General features: G+C 42.7%; 1 protein-coding gene across 1 annotated transcript; it reads left to right on the top strand.

Annotated features, from left to right (window-relative positions):
- Positions 1-673: 673 nt before the first annotated feature.
- Positions 674-12516, top strand: cap1 (CAP, adenylate cyclase-associated protein 1 (yeast)). Its single transcript, XM_041052909.1, has 13 exons — positions 674-799; positions 5420-5524; positions 6148-6248; positions 6510-6587; positions 7134-7277; positions 8100-8185; positions 8867-8972; positions 9631-9820; positions 9974-10155; positions 10369-10492; positions 10884-10966; positions 11323-11466; positions 11684-12516. The coding sequence occupies exons 2-13, from the start codon at positions 5422-5424 to the stop codon at positions 11765-11767; spliced, it is 1425 nt and encodes a 474-aa protein (XP_040908843.1). The 5' UTR covers positions 674-799; positions 5420-5421; the 3' UTR covers positions 11768-12516.
- The last annotated feature ends 184 nt before the right edge of the window (positions 12517-12700 follow it).

Here is a 12700-nt window from a genome sequence, read left to right as displayed (position 1 = left end):
TACACACCTCCAAAGCACACCCCCTCATATGCCTGTATGTGTTTGTGCCCTGTCACCTCCAAGTTCCCATCACATACTCACAGCAAACTAAACATACAGTAGATTCACTGTGCAATGGTTAGCCAGAGGTAATTTGATTGAACACAGCTTTATTTAGGAACATGTCCTATGTGAGAACGAAACAAAACAACTGAGGTCTTAAAACTACATCTCATTAAGGGGCCTCCCTGCAATAAAACATAGTTGATACTGTGCTATATTGGAGCCAATTCCCTGGGCAACATGCCACCCCCCAAAAAAACCAAAAAACTCAGGCTCACATCAGGGGCCAGGGCAGATCAGCAAACATGTCCACAAGAGAAACATGCAACAGTGAGACCATTTATGCAAACTGAACATGTCTGCAAACGGATGTATTAGTCATTTTGGAGGCACTGAGCCCTGTGTGTTATTTTCAGGAGATATAAATGCAATGGTGACAACTCTCATCTGCATCGCCGTCAGATATGCTATGAGAGGAAGGAAAGAAGTTGTTTCACCTCTTTCTCTTTTTTCTTTTCTTTTTCGTGTTTTTTTTTTTTATTGCCCTCTGCCTCTCACACTCCTTATATGGGAAAGGAATTAGTTGCGCGAACAAGGGCGGAAACACAGCGCGGTGACGGCTGGGTAAACTCGCCGACACACAGGAAGAAAAAAGACGAAGCTCAGTCTTGCTCTGCAAACCTGCACCCTGCTCCCCCCCCAACCTCGGATACACGGCGACATAAAGGACCAAATCACTGCTTGACCAGTTTAGCAGGTAAGCGGCATGGAGCTTCTACGCTGTGCGGCTTGTAGCCAGTTAAACGGTTTTGCTTTAGCGTAAAAAAAAAAAAAAAAAGCTAAAGCGGCAACAATGCGTCGCCGCTTCCTCTTAGCAGAAATCATTTATTGAAATCGGTGTGATGCTAGCACGCCCCGGTTAGCCGTCGCTGTTAGCATGCAAAATCTAAGCTTGGCCGCTGAGCGACACGGGCCTATTTAAAATGTTTTAAACCTTGATTTGATTCCCGACTTCTTCTTCTTTATAAGAGACGAGACGCTGACTCGCTGAAATTTGACAACTTCTTGTTTTCTGCACATTAGTGCAACATTAGCTAACATAGGGAGGGGTGTGTGAGAGGAAAAAAAAATCCAGGAAATGCCGAAACAGACAGTAGACACTCAACAACAGGGAGGGGAAGGATAACAGACACATATTAGGCTAACAACACGTACAACTACTGCTATCTCAGTCGGAAACCGTTGGTCGGGACTGTTAGCTAGCTCCCTTTCTGTCGCCGATGGTGTTATGACATATCTTGTACACCCCGCAGATTTGTCTCCTCATCGATTAAACCGCTGTTATGCTGTTCGGGCAAACCCACTTTGGTTTTCAGAAACCCGGCCTTAAAAGGTATCATCTGCTCATATCTCTTCGATGCCGGACTAGTGGTAAACAGTTTTTGGGCTAGGGGAGACTAAATTTGCCGGGGATACAGAGTTCCCCACGACACCAACCACCGGCTCTGCTAGCTAGCTGTAGCCGTGCTATCTATCATCCCTGGCCGTCTGATTGAAACCCCAGTGATCGCATTAACATCAGCGGCTTGAACTTGATTTGTTCGGAGCCTTGAGCCCACCGAAGTAGGACTGTGAGCAAGGTTAAAGCTCACCGCCATTGCTTTGGCCTACTTCTGCCTCTGCGACAAAGAAGAAAGGATGTGTTTTGTTTTATTCAGTGCAAATAGATAGAAACGGCTACACGTTCACTGAGCCGAGCTGGACTCTCCCTCTTTTATGTCTGAACGTCTGCACCCCCAACCCCCCCAAGGCAGAGAGGCACAAACCCTCACACAGGCCTAACCTTCTTCACTGCCCCTGCATGCTGATGATGCTTTATGCAGAATATTTATGCCATATGTCCACAAAAGTAGGTCTGTGAGTGCATTCAGCGGTGTTTCACATGTTGGAGAGCAGCAAGAGCTATAGAGTAAAGGGAGAAGATGTAATTCATTTAAAATACATCTTTCAATAGACCAAAGGCAAAGGCTGGGTTACCAACCGGGCAAGATGGGCAGCTACCCAGAGGCCCAAGACTCACTCTGTTCAATTTCTGTCTGCAAGAATTTGATTAATCTCAAATTCATCTGTCGAGTAATTAACACAGAGAAAACTTAGGGAGAGGTAGTATTATTCCATTACAGATGTCTAAGACTGCAGCCAACAGTTATACCCCAAGACCCAAGTTAATGTAGTCTGTTTGCTGTTTTTGTCTTAGCACCAGTCAAATAGCCAAAGAAAACCAGGCTGTGTTCTGTTTGTGTCAGAAAACAAGTCAATAATATGTAATTTCATCATTAAAAAGAGGCTCAGTAATTTCCTGAAACATCTGAATGCTGCAGTTTTTCACCAGTGTTACACAGAAGGAAATAGTCCATTTGCTAGGCACGATTTTCAGGTGTGGATTTGGATCTCACATGCATTATCACCAGCCTTGTCCTTTTTAACCATAAGGGTCCAAGCTTATGCACGTATAACCCAGTCTCCTAAGTTCCAGTTTAAAAAGGCTGCAGTGGACTTCCTGCACCTCTGAAGCTGTGGTTAAGCCCAACTTTTACCCATCTTGCCTTTTATAGTGCGTAAATCTAAGGAAAATATTATGGCAGGCACAATTTCCTGTCTTGAGTCATGGCTATAAATGCCCTCACGTCTCTGGAAAGTTGTTTCTTCTTCCTTGACAGTGGAGTTTCCCCGGTGGTCAGCACTTGGCTTGAACATATGTGGCCTCTTTACTTTAGAGGACTTTAACGAAAAGTATCTGTTCTAGCATCTAGCATGTTCAAGCATTTAAACTGATATAGCATAGGGCATCCAGGACACTCAGGTGTGTCTCACTTAGGGATCTGAACCAGAAAAAAACAATACTGTGAGTTTTTTGGTGTCTATTGCTCCCACTTGCACCTTTATGGGCCACTCCCTTCCTGCAGTGCTGGTGAGTCATTTCTTAGCTGAGACCAGGAAGTGGAACAGATGAACTCTGGTATCTGCAGGTGTAGTGTAAATGTTGCAGTTGCCGTGAACATGTGGGCATATAGGTCAAGGGCAGCCAGGGTGTGTGTGTGTGTGTGTGTCCTGCTGTGCTAATTTATCTGCAAGCTTTGAAATGGAGAAATGAATTTACAGCTCTATCTGAATGAGTGGGGTTGAAAAAAGGGAAGTGGAGGCGTTTTGAAATGGAGCTGCTATATGTGCTGTAAGAATAGTACTTCTTACGTCCGTCAGAGAAGTTGGACGTTTTGTCTTTTGTAAGGTGACAAGTCATCAGCCCTTGGGGTAGCTTCAGAAAACATTTTAGAGTTTTAGTCATTTAGTGCTGCTGATACTCAAGCCTATTGATATGATTTCATTTAACAGCTTCAGGGCTGATATAATACATAACCTACCTCACCCTGCTTTAAAGCACTATTATACTGCCTACAACAATATCATTAACATGGACCTCAGGGTAAGTCTGAGTCATATGATAGCGTGATACAATTTTAGCAACTCATTTAAAGATTTAGCACTGGCACAAAACGTCACCTGCCAGTCATATGTTTTTGTTTTTTTTTTATCCGACCCATAGTCCAGAATAAAAAAAAAAAAAAAACAGAGGAAAGCATCAAATCCTTCACAGTTGAGAGGCTGGAACTGGGAAATCCTTGGTATTTTTGCTTGAAAAAGGAAAATGATAAACCATCCGTTGTCAAAATATTTGCCAATTAATTTGTTGTCAGTCAGTCGACTCTGTTGTTGACACATTCATATAAAACGTGTTGCTGTTTGATACCCAGCTCTTCACCATAGTATCCAAATTAGTTTGTAACCTAGCGTTTTTATCTCCGGGAAAGTGCGTACTGATTAGCCTGTAGCTTCAACTATCACAGCCAAAAATTAGTTAAGCGCTCTCAGTCAGTTCAGTGCCTCTGTAGTGAAAGTGAGACGGCGGCAGCAGGTTTATCTGGTGGACTCATTAGGGAGAGTGGTCCGTGTGGCTCCATTCATCGTCATCCAGGTGTAAGCACCTGAGACTGGAGACACTCTCAGCCACTCGGATGAAGGGAGTGTCAGGTTACGGCCGTCTTATATAATGTTAGCCTTTCTCATTAGGTGTGTGTGTGTGTATCCACGAGTGCTTCAGGTGTAAGATTATGCTAGACTTGAACTGAAGTTAGTTAATCATGTACTTTAATGGGCAGGTTAGGAGTGTCAGTTTGCATACTGGCTCCATTACCATGGTTTTTTTTAAGGACTTTTTTGGCATTTCTACTTTATTAGTCACAGTGGAGAGAGACAGGAAAGGCAGACAGAGAGAGGGGCTCAGCCCTGATACATGGTACTTACTTAACCAGGTGTGCCCCCCCCCCCCATCTTTAGTGTTGTTGCTGTGCAGCTTCTTCTTGAGTTTGGTTTAGAAATTGCCTTGTTGTGAAACACAGCATATCTGGGATAACAGGGCAGGTCTGCACTCCTCACAGAGTCAGCAGCTGTTGGTAACGATCCACATACCTTTACTCAGCAAGTTCTGGCCTGCTTACCAACAATCCCATTCTTCTTCCTTTTTTTCCTGTTACTCAGGCACTCTAAAGGTGAAATTCAGTGACTTTCCTCACAGGGCTGGCTAAGGATGAAAATTAATTGGCAACTATTTTGATGGGCTTCGAGGAGTGAGAATAATTATCTGAATCAACTTCAACATACAAACCCTGAACGTGGGCCTTACTGTGGCAAAGACAGATGTTTACATCTGATTGCTGGCAGTTACACATATTAATTCAAGCCTGCAAATGTGCCCAGGATTCAGAGCACTGCTGTTGTTATCTTAGCCAAGTCGCAAATTTTTAATTGCAGCGATTGCCTTCATGTCGTGTCCCAGGAGTAATTCAGTCCCCCAATTAGAAGGCTAGAACAGAAAGTACCACTGTGGCTTGATAATTAAAAACACCTGACAAAGACACAAACACCAGTACAAGTATTAAAAACTGGGGGGAAAAAAGAAAAAAGCTTTTTGTGTCTGGCTGTGGATCCTATCACAGAATCTTAAAATATTGGCATATTTTCTTATAGTTTGTTGAGACTGTTCAGCAACTGAGCTGTAGTGTGAAATAACTGACGTATTCTGTATTTAAGTTTTCAGAACAATTGAAGTTAACCTTGTGTAAAATGTGCTGAATAAAATAGTCGATGGCTCAGACATCAGTTACATCTGTTAATTGTTTGTAGTCTGTTGCATCAGTTAAGAGCTTTTGGAAATCAGAGGTCAACGAGGTACAGGTGCTTGATTGGCTGTAGGTTTTGACTGGCTTGCTGTCTGCTCTTCCTGTTTTCACCTGCATTAATCCTCTTCTCCATCTGACAGGTATGGCAGAGTTGGCGAGTCTGGTGCAGCGGCTGGAGGTGGCGGTGGGCCGTCTGGAGTCCATGTCGGGCCCTGGAGGCAGCGCTGAAGGTTCTTCTGGGGGAGGTAATCATCAAGTATCACTACTATGGAACAATGACCCTATACAGTGCACGAATAAGATGTCTGGTGATAGTGTCTCAGAGTGACACGTCCTCGTCCACTTAAAGTACGGTCTAGAAACCAGATAAACATGTTTCATGTAATCCTCACATCAGTGCAGTCACATGTGTTAAGATCCGCTTCTCCTCAAACAAACAAACAGAGAACAAGTTCCCCGACACATAAAGCTCCCGACTTCCTATCTGTCAGTAAACCTTTCCATTTGCTGTTTTTTGTTTTTTGTTTTTTTTGGAAAGAAAATCTTAGACTGTCCTTCCTCTTCTAGCAGTTAAACGTGATCACTGCCAAGGCTGCACATAAATAATTTGCTTTTGATGACAGCTTTCATTGCTGTTGACTGTAAAACATGTGAGGATGCAGTGATGCTTGTTAAACCATCCACCTGCTGTGTTGACATGCCAGGATTTTAAAAAATTAAATGTTTTCATTTGCTTAGCGATCGTCTGCTGTGAATGTGAAGTGGCTCGTGCCTGAGTCACTTATCTTATTTTCCTGTGTATTGGGTTTTATTTTAAAAATGTTTAAATGCATTTGTATCCTTGTTTTTTTTTTTTTAACCTTGACAGCTGTATCAGCGTACGTCGAGGCCTTTGACGAGGTCGTCAACGGTCCTTTGGCCCAGTACATCTCCCTCAGCCAGAAGATAGGGGGCGATGTCCTGAAGCATGTAAGTCTCAGTCACAGTTTTGCAGCAGCTTTTTTATTTATTTATTTATTTATTTATTTTTAGAGCTTTTGTTTTTTTAAGGTTACTGTGTAAAAATTTCAAAAATTTCTCGAACTTGCTTGAGGAAAGTTTAAAAGGATGGAAAATGCTTTCAGAAAAAAAGATTAGTATGTAATTTAAAAGAACAGTTAAAAGCATTCAGAAAGACTGAGATGATGTTTTGTTTTCCACCTTTTGTTTTTAACTCTTTTGTCCTTCTAGGCAGAAATGATGAAGAGCGCATTCGCTAGTCAGAGACAACTCCTCATAAAGGCCTCATCCTCCCAGAAGCCCTCTGATGTGAGTTGAACACATGTATTTGCTCAGTCAGTTAATGTCTCAGCTTCAAATAAAACAAAAAATCACAGTTATTAATTGCATTCAACAAGCTGCATTATTCATTAAGTTTGCTTCCTGTCTCACATCCCTGCAGCCTTCTCTCTCTTCACCACCGGCTGTCACTTCATGTCATTTATCACATTTGAAAATCTGCTGACGCCCTGTATGTGTTGACCATTAAAGCTGCACTTATAGTTGATACGAGCGTTAACACGAGTCCTGCTGTCGATACAAACACTGTAGGTTTTGATTGTTAGATTTTACCCACTGATATCAACACAATACGAAGTCATCATTTAAAGTTTCTGAAAACATTTTAGTTATGCCGAGTCATTTGCCAAATATTAGACGTTTCTTTTTACTCTTCTCTCTTAAATATTTCATTACACAAGATGCTTTTAATGGTAAATAATGGTTTGTCATTTTCTGAATCTAAAAAAATCTAAAACTCAATGTATGAAACGTCTTTGATACGTGAAAACATGTGTCGTCTCTTTCCCCATTCAGGCAGTTTTGACGACTCTCCTGCAGCCGGTGTCCAAAGCGATCCAGCAGGTGCAGGCGTTCCGCGAGCAGAACCGCACCTCGCCGCACTTCAACCACCTCTCTGCCGTCAGCGAGAGCGTGCCGGCCCTCGGATGGGTCGCCATGGTGAGGCTGGGGATGGCGGCGGTTAATGGGCAGGAAAGGAAACTTTTTAGTAATGTAGTTTGTATGTTACAGTGAGTGTGTGTGTGTGTGTGTGTGTTTGTGCTTTGTTTGTATGTGTGTGTGTGTGTGTGTGTGGGTGGATAGATGAGAGTATAATGGCAGGAAACAAGCCCCTCTTTGATTCTGTCATCAGTGTCTGGTGAGCGACAGTTTCTTGGCTGACACATGGACGCCAACAACAGAGCTGCACTGTCGCTGTTACTGTTTAGATGATTAACCCTTTGTTTGTTGTTGTTTTGACTCTTATGAATAATACATCAGTTTTTCAAACACACATAATGGACTCATTCTTTGTGCGCCCACTCCTGAATCTCAAAGATCTCATCCCAAACTTGTGAACTGAATTTATCACTCTCACCAGTCATTTGCTGCTGTAGCACATAGTTAATGGAAAACATTGACATTTCGAGACATACACTTATTTCCCTTGTTTCCATGGGTTAGATGAGGAGATTGATAGCACTCCATATGAAGCTACAGCCAAGGATGTAATAAGCTGAGCTCAGCATTTGGAAACAAAGGCAAATGGCTTTGCTGGGCTCTGTCCAAACTTTTGGACTGTTTCAAGCTAACTGTTACCCCTTAATTCCAGTATCTATCCGAAACTAAGCTAACTAGCCGCTGCGTGTAGATACATATTTACTGTGCAGATATGAAAGTGGCATCAATTATTGTATTTCCCAAAATGTGGAACTGTTCCTTTAACCTCAGTTTAGACAGGAATGCATTCATGTTTAAAACCTTGTGATTTCTGTGTCCCAGGCTCCTAAACCATGCCCCTACGTTAAAGAGATGCAGGATGCCGCCATGTTCTACACCAACCGCGTGCTGAAGGAATACAAGGAGAAGTAAGTGAATCTTCCGTTTCCTCGTTGTCCCCAGCAGTAAAACTGTCCACACGCTAATCTGAGACATAACGCAATAAGTGTCCAGAGGGGCTCCTTTTGCAATTTGTTCCTATTTTTTGAAGCTGCGTCATTTTGGTTTTTTAAGTTTTGAAACATCTTGATAAATAAAAGGGTCACAGGAACTTTCAAATGCAGCCAAGCAATTTGCAGGACCCATCTGTCTTCCATCCTTTGTTTCCTCGAGGCTCTTTTTAAGCTGAAGTATCCCACAGTTTTACTGAGTCAGCACTGCCACACAACACGCTGACGCACGCTAGTGGTAGACTTCCCGTATTTGGAGCTTAAATCAAAGCTTCTCTGTTTATGAGCAGACTGGTGTTACAGTCAAGTTAGAAGGTAGAAGGTTACTCAGACTCAAATCAGCCCGTTTATGCTGAGCAGATGCACAAAAACCCAACTTGTATTCAAATCTTGTCAGTGAGCTCTCAGCAGAGTTCAATGCAAAACTGTAATCCTGTATCCAAATACAAGGCACGGGATCAAATCAGTACGTTCATTCAGTATGAAATTGTGGCTTAGTAGTTAATTTGGTTAAGAAAATGTTAGATATTCTAACAGAGAATATTTTTAGAGAAACACACATTTTGATCAGGAGACAACAACTGCTTCCTTCCCCAACAGGGACAAGACACACGTGGACTGGGTGAAGGCCTACATCTCCATCTGGACCGAGCTGCAAAACTACATCAAACAGCACCACACCACCGGGCTGACCTGGAGCAAGACCGTGAGAATTACTCTTAGAAATCTTCTAAAGAGCAAACTTCAGTCAAGAATAAGATACATTTATAAAGCAGCCTACTCCAGCTTATAGTGAAGGAAGAATAACATCTAAGAGCAGCTCTAAAGTGATCACATGATTAATCACATGTAAAGTCTGGTCAGGAACAAGCCATTTAAGACAAGAATCTACAATATCCAAGTTTACAAATAGGGATAAAACATTAGGAAATTATCTGAAATGGAATCAATTCTGGAAAAAAAAGAGAGCAATTCCTGTGCATAACAGGAAATTAGTTCCACACTGACAAGTTCAGACTGTGAATATACATGGAAAGTGACTTCAAGCTAAATGAAAGCCAGCTTTATTTTTGTTCCCTGATATTTCCAAACAAAAAAAGTGCTGTAACATGCTATCAAATGTTCAAACCAAATGTAAATAGTCTAAAACAAGAGTTGTAATAATTAGTCAATCAACTGATTAGTTGATCGACTGAAAATTAATCTGCAGCTATTTTGATGAAAGTTTTTCTTTGCTTGTTTTTAAAACTGCAAACATTTGTTGGTTCCAGCTTCTCCAATGTGAGTGTTTCATGCTTTTCTTTGTCATGGACTGTGACATTAGATGTTTCAGTGACAACATGTCTCACTCTGTCCACCTTCAGGGTCCCATCGCTTCAGCCGCTGCAGCTCCTCCCAGTGCTCTGGCTGGTGGATGTCCTCCCCCACCTCCCCCAGGACCTCCTCCTCCCCCCATGGACCTGAGCGGACCCTCTGGTGGCGACGTCAGCTCTGGTGCTGATAATCGTAACGCTTTGTTCGCCTCCATCAACAAGGGATCCGACATCACAAAGGGTGGGTGGCTGAAATGTTATCGTTAAACTGCAAGGGGACTGTGTCTATTATGCTAATTTACTGATAATCCAGAAAAGAAAGACCACTTCCTGTTGGTTTGTTTTTGTCCCTTTAGACTTACAATGTGATTCCCTCTTTCCTTGACCTCTCCAGGCCTGAAGCATGTGAGTGATGACCAGAAGACCCACAAGAACCCTGGCCTGAGGGGTCAGGCCGCACCAGTGCGTACTGGACCCAAACCCTTCTCATCCGCCAGCCCCCGACCGGCTGCGTCCGCCACCCCGACCCGTACTCTGCCCCCAGTGTTGGAGTTGGAGGGGAAGAAGTGGAAAGTGGTAAGTGGTTGGACTCTACAGAGTTCAATGAGAAGTCACAGCCAATCCAATTCTTAAGCTAGAAGTGAGTTTATCCTAAGTTGGATGTAAGTTATCCCTGTGAAAGGAAAGATGAGGAGCAGACGAGGACGGGGCCATATCAAAAGTGTAGACTTGCTTGAATTCTTTAATTTCATGTTTACACGCCCCCCCCCCCCCCCACACCCCCTGTAGGAGAACCACGAGGGAGTGCAGGACCTGGTGATCAGCGAAACTGAGCTGAAGCAAGTGGTTTATGCTTTCAAATGTAACAAGAGCACCCTGCAGGTCAAAGGCAAAATCAACTCCATCACTATAGGTAAGAACAACACCAAAGATACTGAGTGAGGTGAAAGGAAGAGATGCATGTTAGTGTTTTCAAAACAACAGGAAGTTAGTTATTGTGTTGTCAGGCCCATAGCACTATCTTCGCTCTATAATCGCTCATGAAGGCAATTAGAGTAGTTTAAAACACTTAAGGCCTGATTGTTGCATCAAACTTCATCCTTCCTCTTGTCGTTATAACTTAGTGACATCTGAGCACACAGACACGAGCAGAACTTGCCTGAGAATCATCACATTTTTGTAGCTGCTCTGTGTGGTCGGGGGTTTGTATTTATTGTATTTATAGTTTATAAAAACAGGGTGCCAGTTACATGACAAACTGTACATGCCTCTGTCGTCTTAATGTGTTTGTTTCTCTCTGTTAGACAATTGTAAGAAAATGGGCCTGGTGTTCGATGACGTTGTCGGCATCGTAGAGGTCATCAACTGCAAGGATGTCAAGGTCCAGGTGTGTGCAAGAGGCAGTGTTACCTGGATCCTGTCCGCTCGCTTTGTTGCATTTCATGATATCACCCAGTGATTTCTTCTGTCCTTAATGTATTTTTCATGAGCGCCCTGCTTTATATTCATAGTAGTAACACACCGACAACTGCAAGCTGCTCAGTTTTTGGCCACAGAGCAGCTCCACTGTTGACAGAGCTCATGGAAATCTTGGAGCTGTTAATCAGTTCAGAATGCAGAGAAATGTGTTTTCCAGCAGATAAAACATAATAAAAATCCAACTTTTTGTTGTCATTCAGCAGCCAGCGGATGTATTAACGGGGAGGTTTGTTGCCTTTATTTTTAATTTTTTTATATTCCCAGGTCATGGGTAAGGTCCCCACCATCTCCATCAACAAGACGGATGGTTGCCATGTTTACCTGAGCAAAGACTCCCTGAAATGCGAGATAATCAGCGCCAAGAGCTCAGAGATGAACATCCTGGTACCCAACAAAGACGGAGAATTTGTGAGTGTCCTCTCAGGAGGGAAAAAGTGATCGCAGGATTCGCGTTGTGCTCTGTTGATAGTCTTTGTAGCTACGTTGGCGATCGGTTTGTAAAAATGTTGGTTATATGTCTGAATAAGCTCTTAAGTAACTTGTATGTTAAAGTCATGACAACAGCCTGTGACATTTCTGATTACATGATGAACATGACCCGTCTCTGTCTTCTTCACCGTCTTAGACGGAGCTTCCTGTTCCCGAGCAGTTCAAGACCATCTGGGACGGCCAGAAACTCGTTACCACAGCAACAGAGATCGCCGGATAGACGAGGTCAGCATATAAAATGGCCGCCTCTCCTCAACACCATCCGCACCCTTTTTTTTTTTTTTTTAAATTTGCAAACACCTACCTGACTGATCGACCACCCCACCAGCTCTTACACTGTTGACTGACTGAGATTCGGACCTCATGTGTTATATCTCCCGCCCCTCTTCCTTATCAGCCAATCACAGCTTAAGCTGTCCCTTCCATAAGCCAATGAGAGGACTGCTCGCTTTACCTGGAGCAAATCCTCCAGCCAATCAGCAGGGAGCAGCTTGTCATTCGAAATTAGGTTTCCCTGTGAGCCAGTGAGCACTTTTCAAAAAATATTCATGAGTTTTGCCAATAGCTGGGATGCTCTGTATGATATTTTTATATCTATCCAGATAATTCTAAACTAAATTTAACATGTAGAATAGTCAACATGGGAACAAGGATATTGATTCCTCTGCAACAAAAGCACTGCAGCCAATCAGGATGCTTCAGGTTTTCTTTTCTTTTCTCCTCTTCCTGGTCAGGAGGGGCTGGTGTTTAAGTTGTGGCCTGATAGGTTTCTGTTTCATTATATGCAATTCACTGGTGAAGCACTTGTCAAACAAAGGCCTTTTTACAGAGGATGAAGGCATCCATATCACCTCCACTGATGTTAACTGTAAAATTATTAACATTCATAGTGGATAATGATATATATATATTAAAAAAAAAAAAAGCTTTGTCAGCACACTCAGAGCACAGAAATAGGAGTAAAAACAAGTTGTGTATAAAACCACTGTCTACTGCACATCATGTGACTCCTCATCTAGATGATGACGGTGCAATTAAAATAGCAGGAAAAGTTACAATTCCACGTGCTTAGCCCTAAACTCACGCATAGGACATTCCCGAGAATTAAAAACATTCCATGTACAGGGGCATGTAAGAAGAAGTTTGCTGTGAA

The sequence above is a fragment of the Toxotes jaculatrix genome, chromosome 13 (genome assembly GCF_017976425.1).
Source record: "Toxotes jaculatrix isolate fToxJac2 chromosome 13, fToxJac2.pri, whole genome shotgun sequence".
NCBI classification, from domain to species: Eukaryota; Metazoa; Chordata; class Actinopteri; family Toxotidae; genus Toxotes; species Toxotes jaculatrix.
This window is presented reverse-complemented; position numbering and strand designations above follow the sequence as displayed.

Coding starts and splice junctions, on each gene's coding strand:
- cap1 (XM_041052909.1), top strand. CDS start 5,422: ATGGCAGAGTTGGCGAGTCTGGTGCAGCGGCTGGAGGTGGCGGTGGGC. Junction 10,967..11,322: donor GCAAGGATGTCAAGGTCCAG/GTGTGTGCAAGA, acceptor TTATATTCCCAG/GTCATGGGTAAGGTCCCCAC. Junction 11,467..11,683: donor CCAACAAAGACGGAGAATTT/GTGAGTGTCCTC, acceptor TCACCGTCTTAG/ACGGAGCTTCCTGTTCCCGA.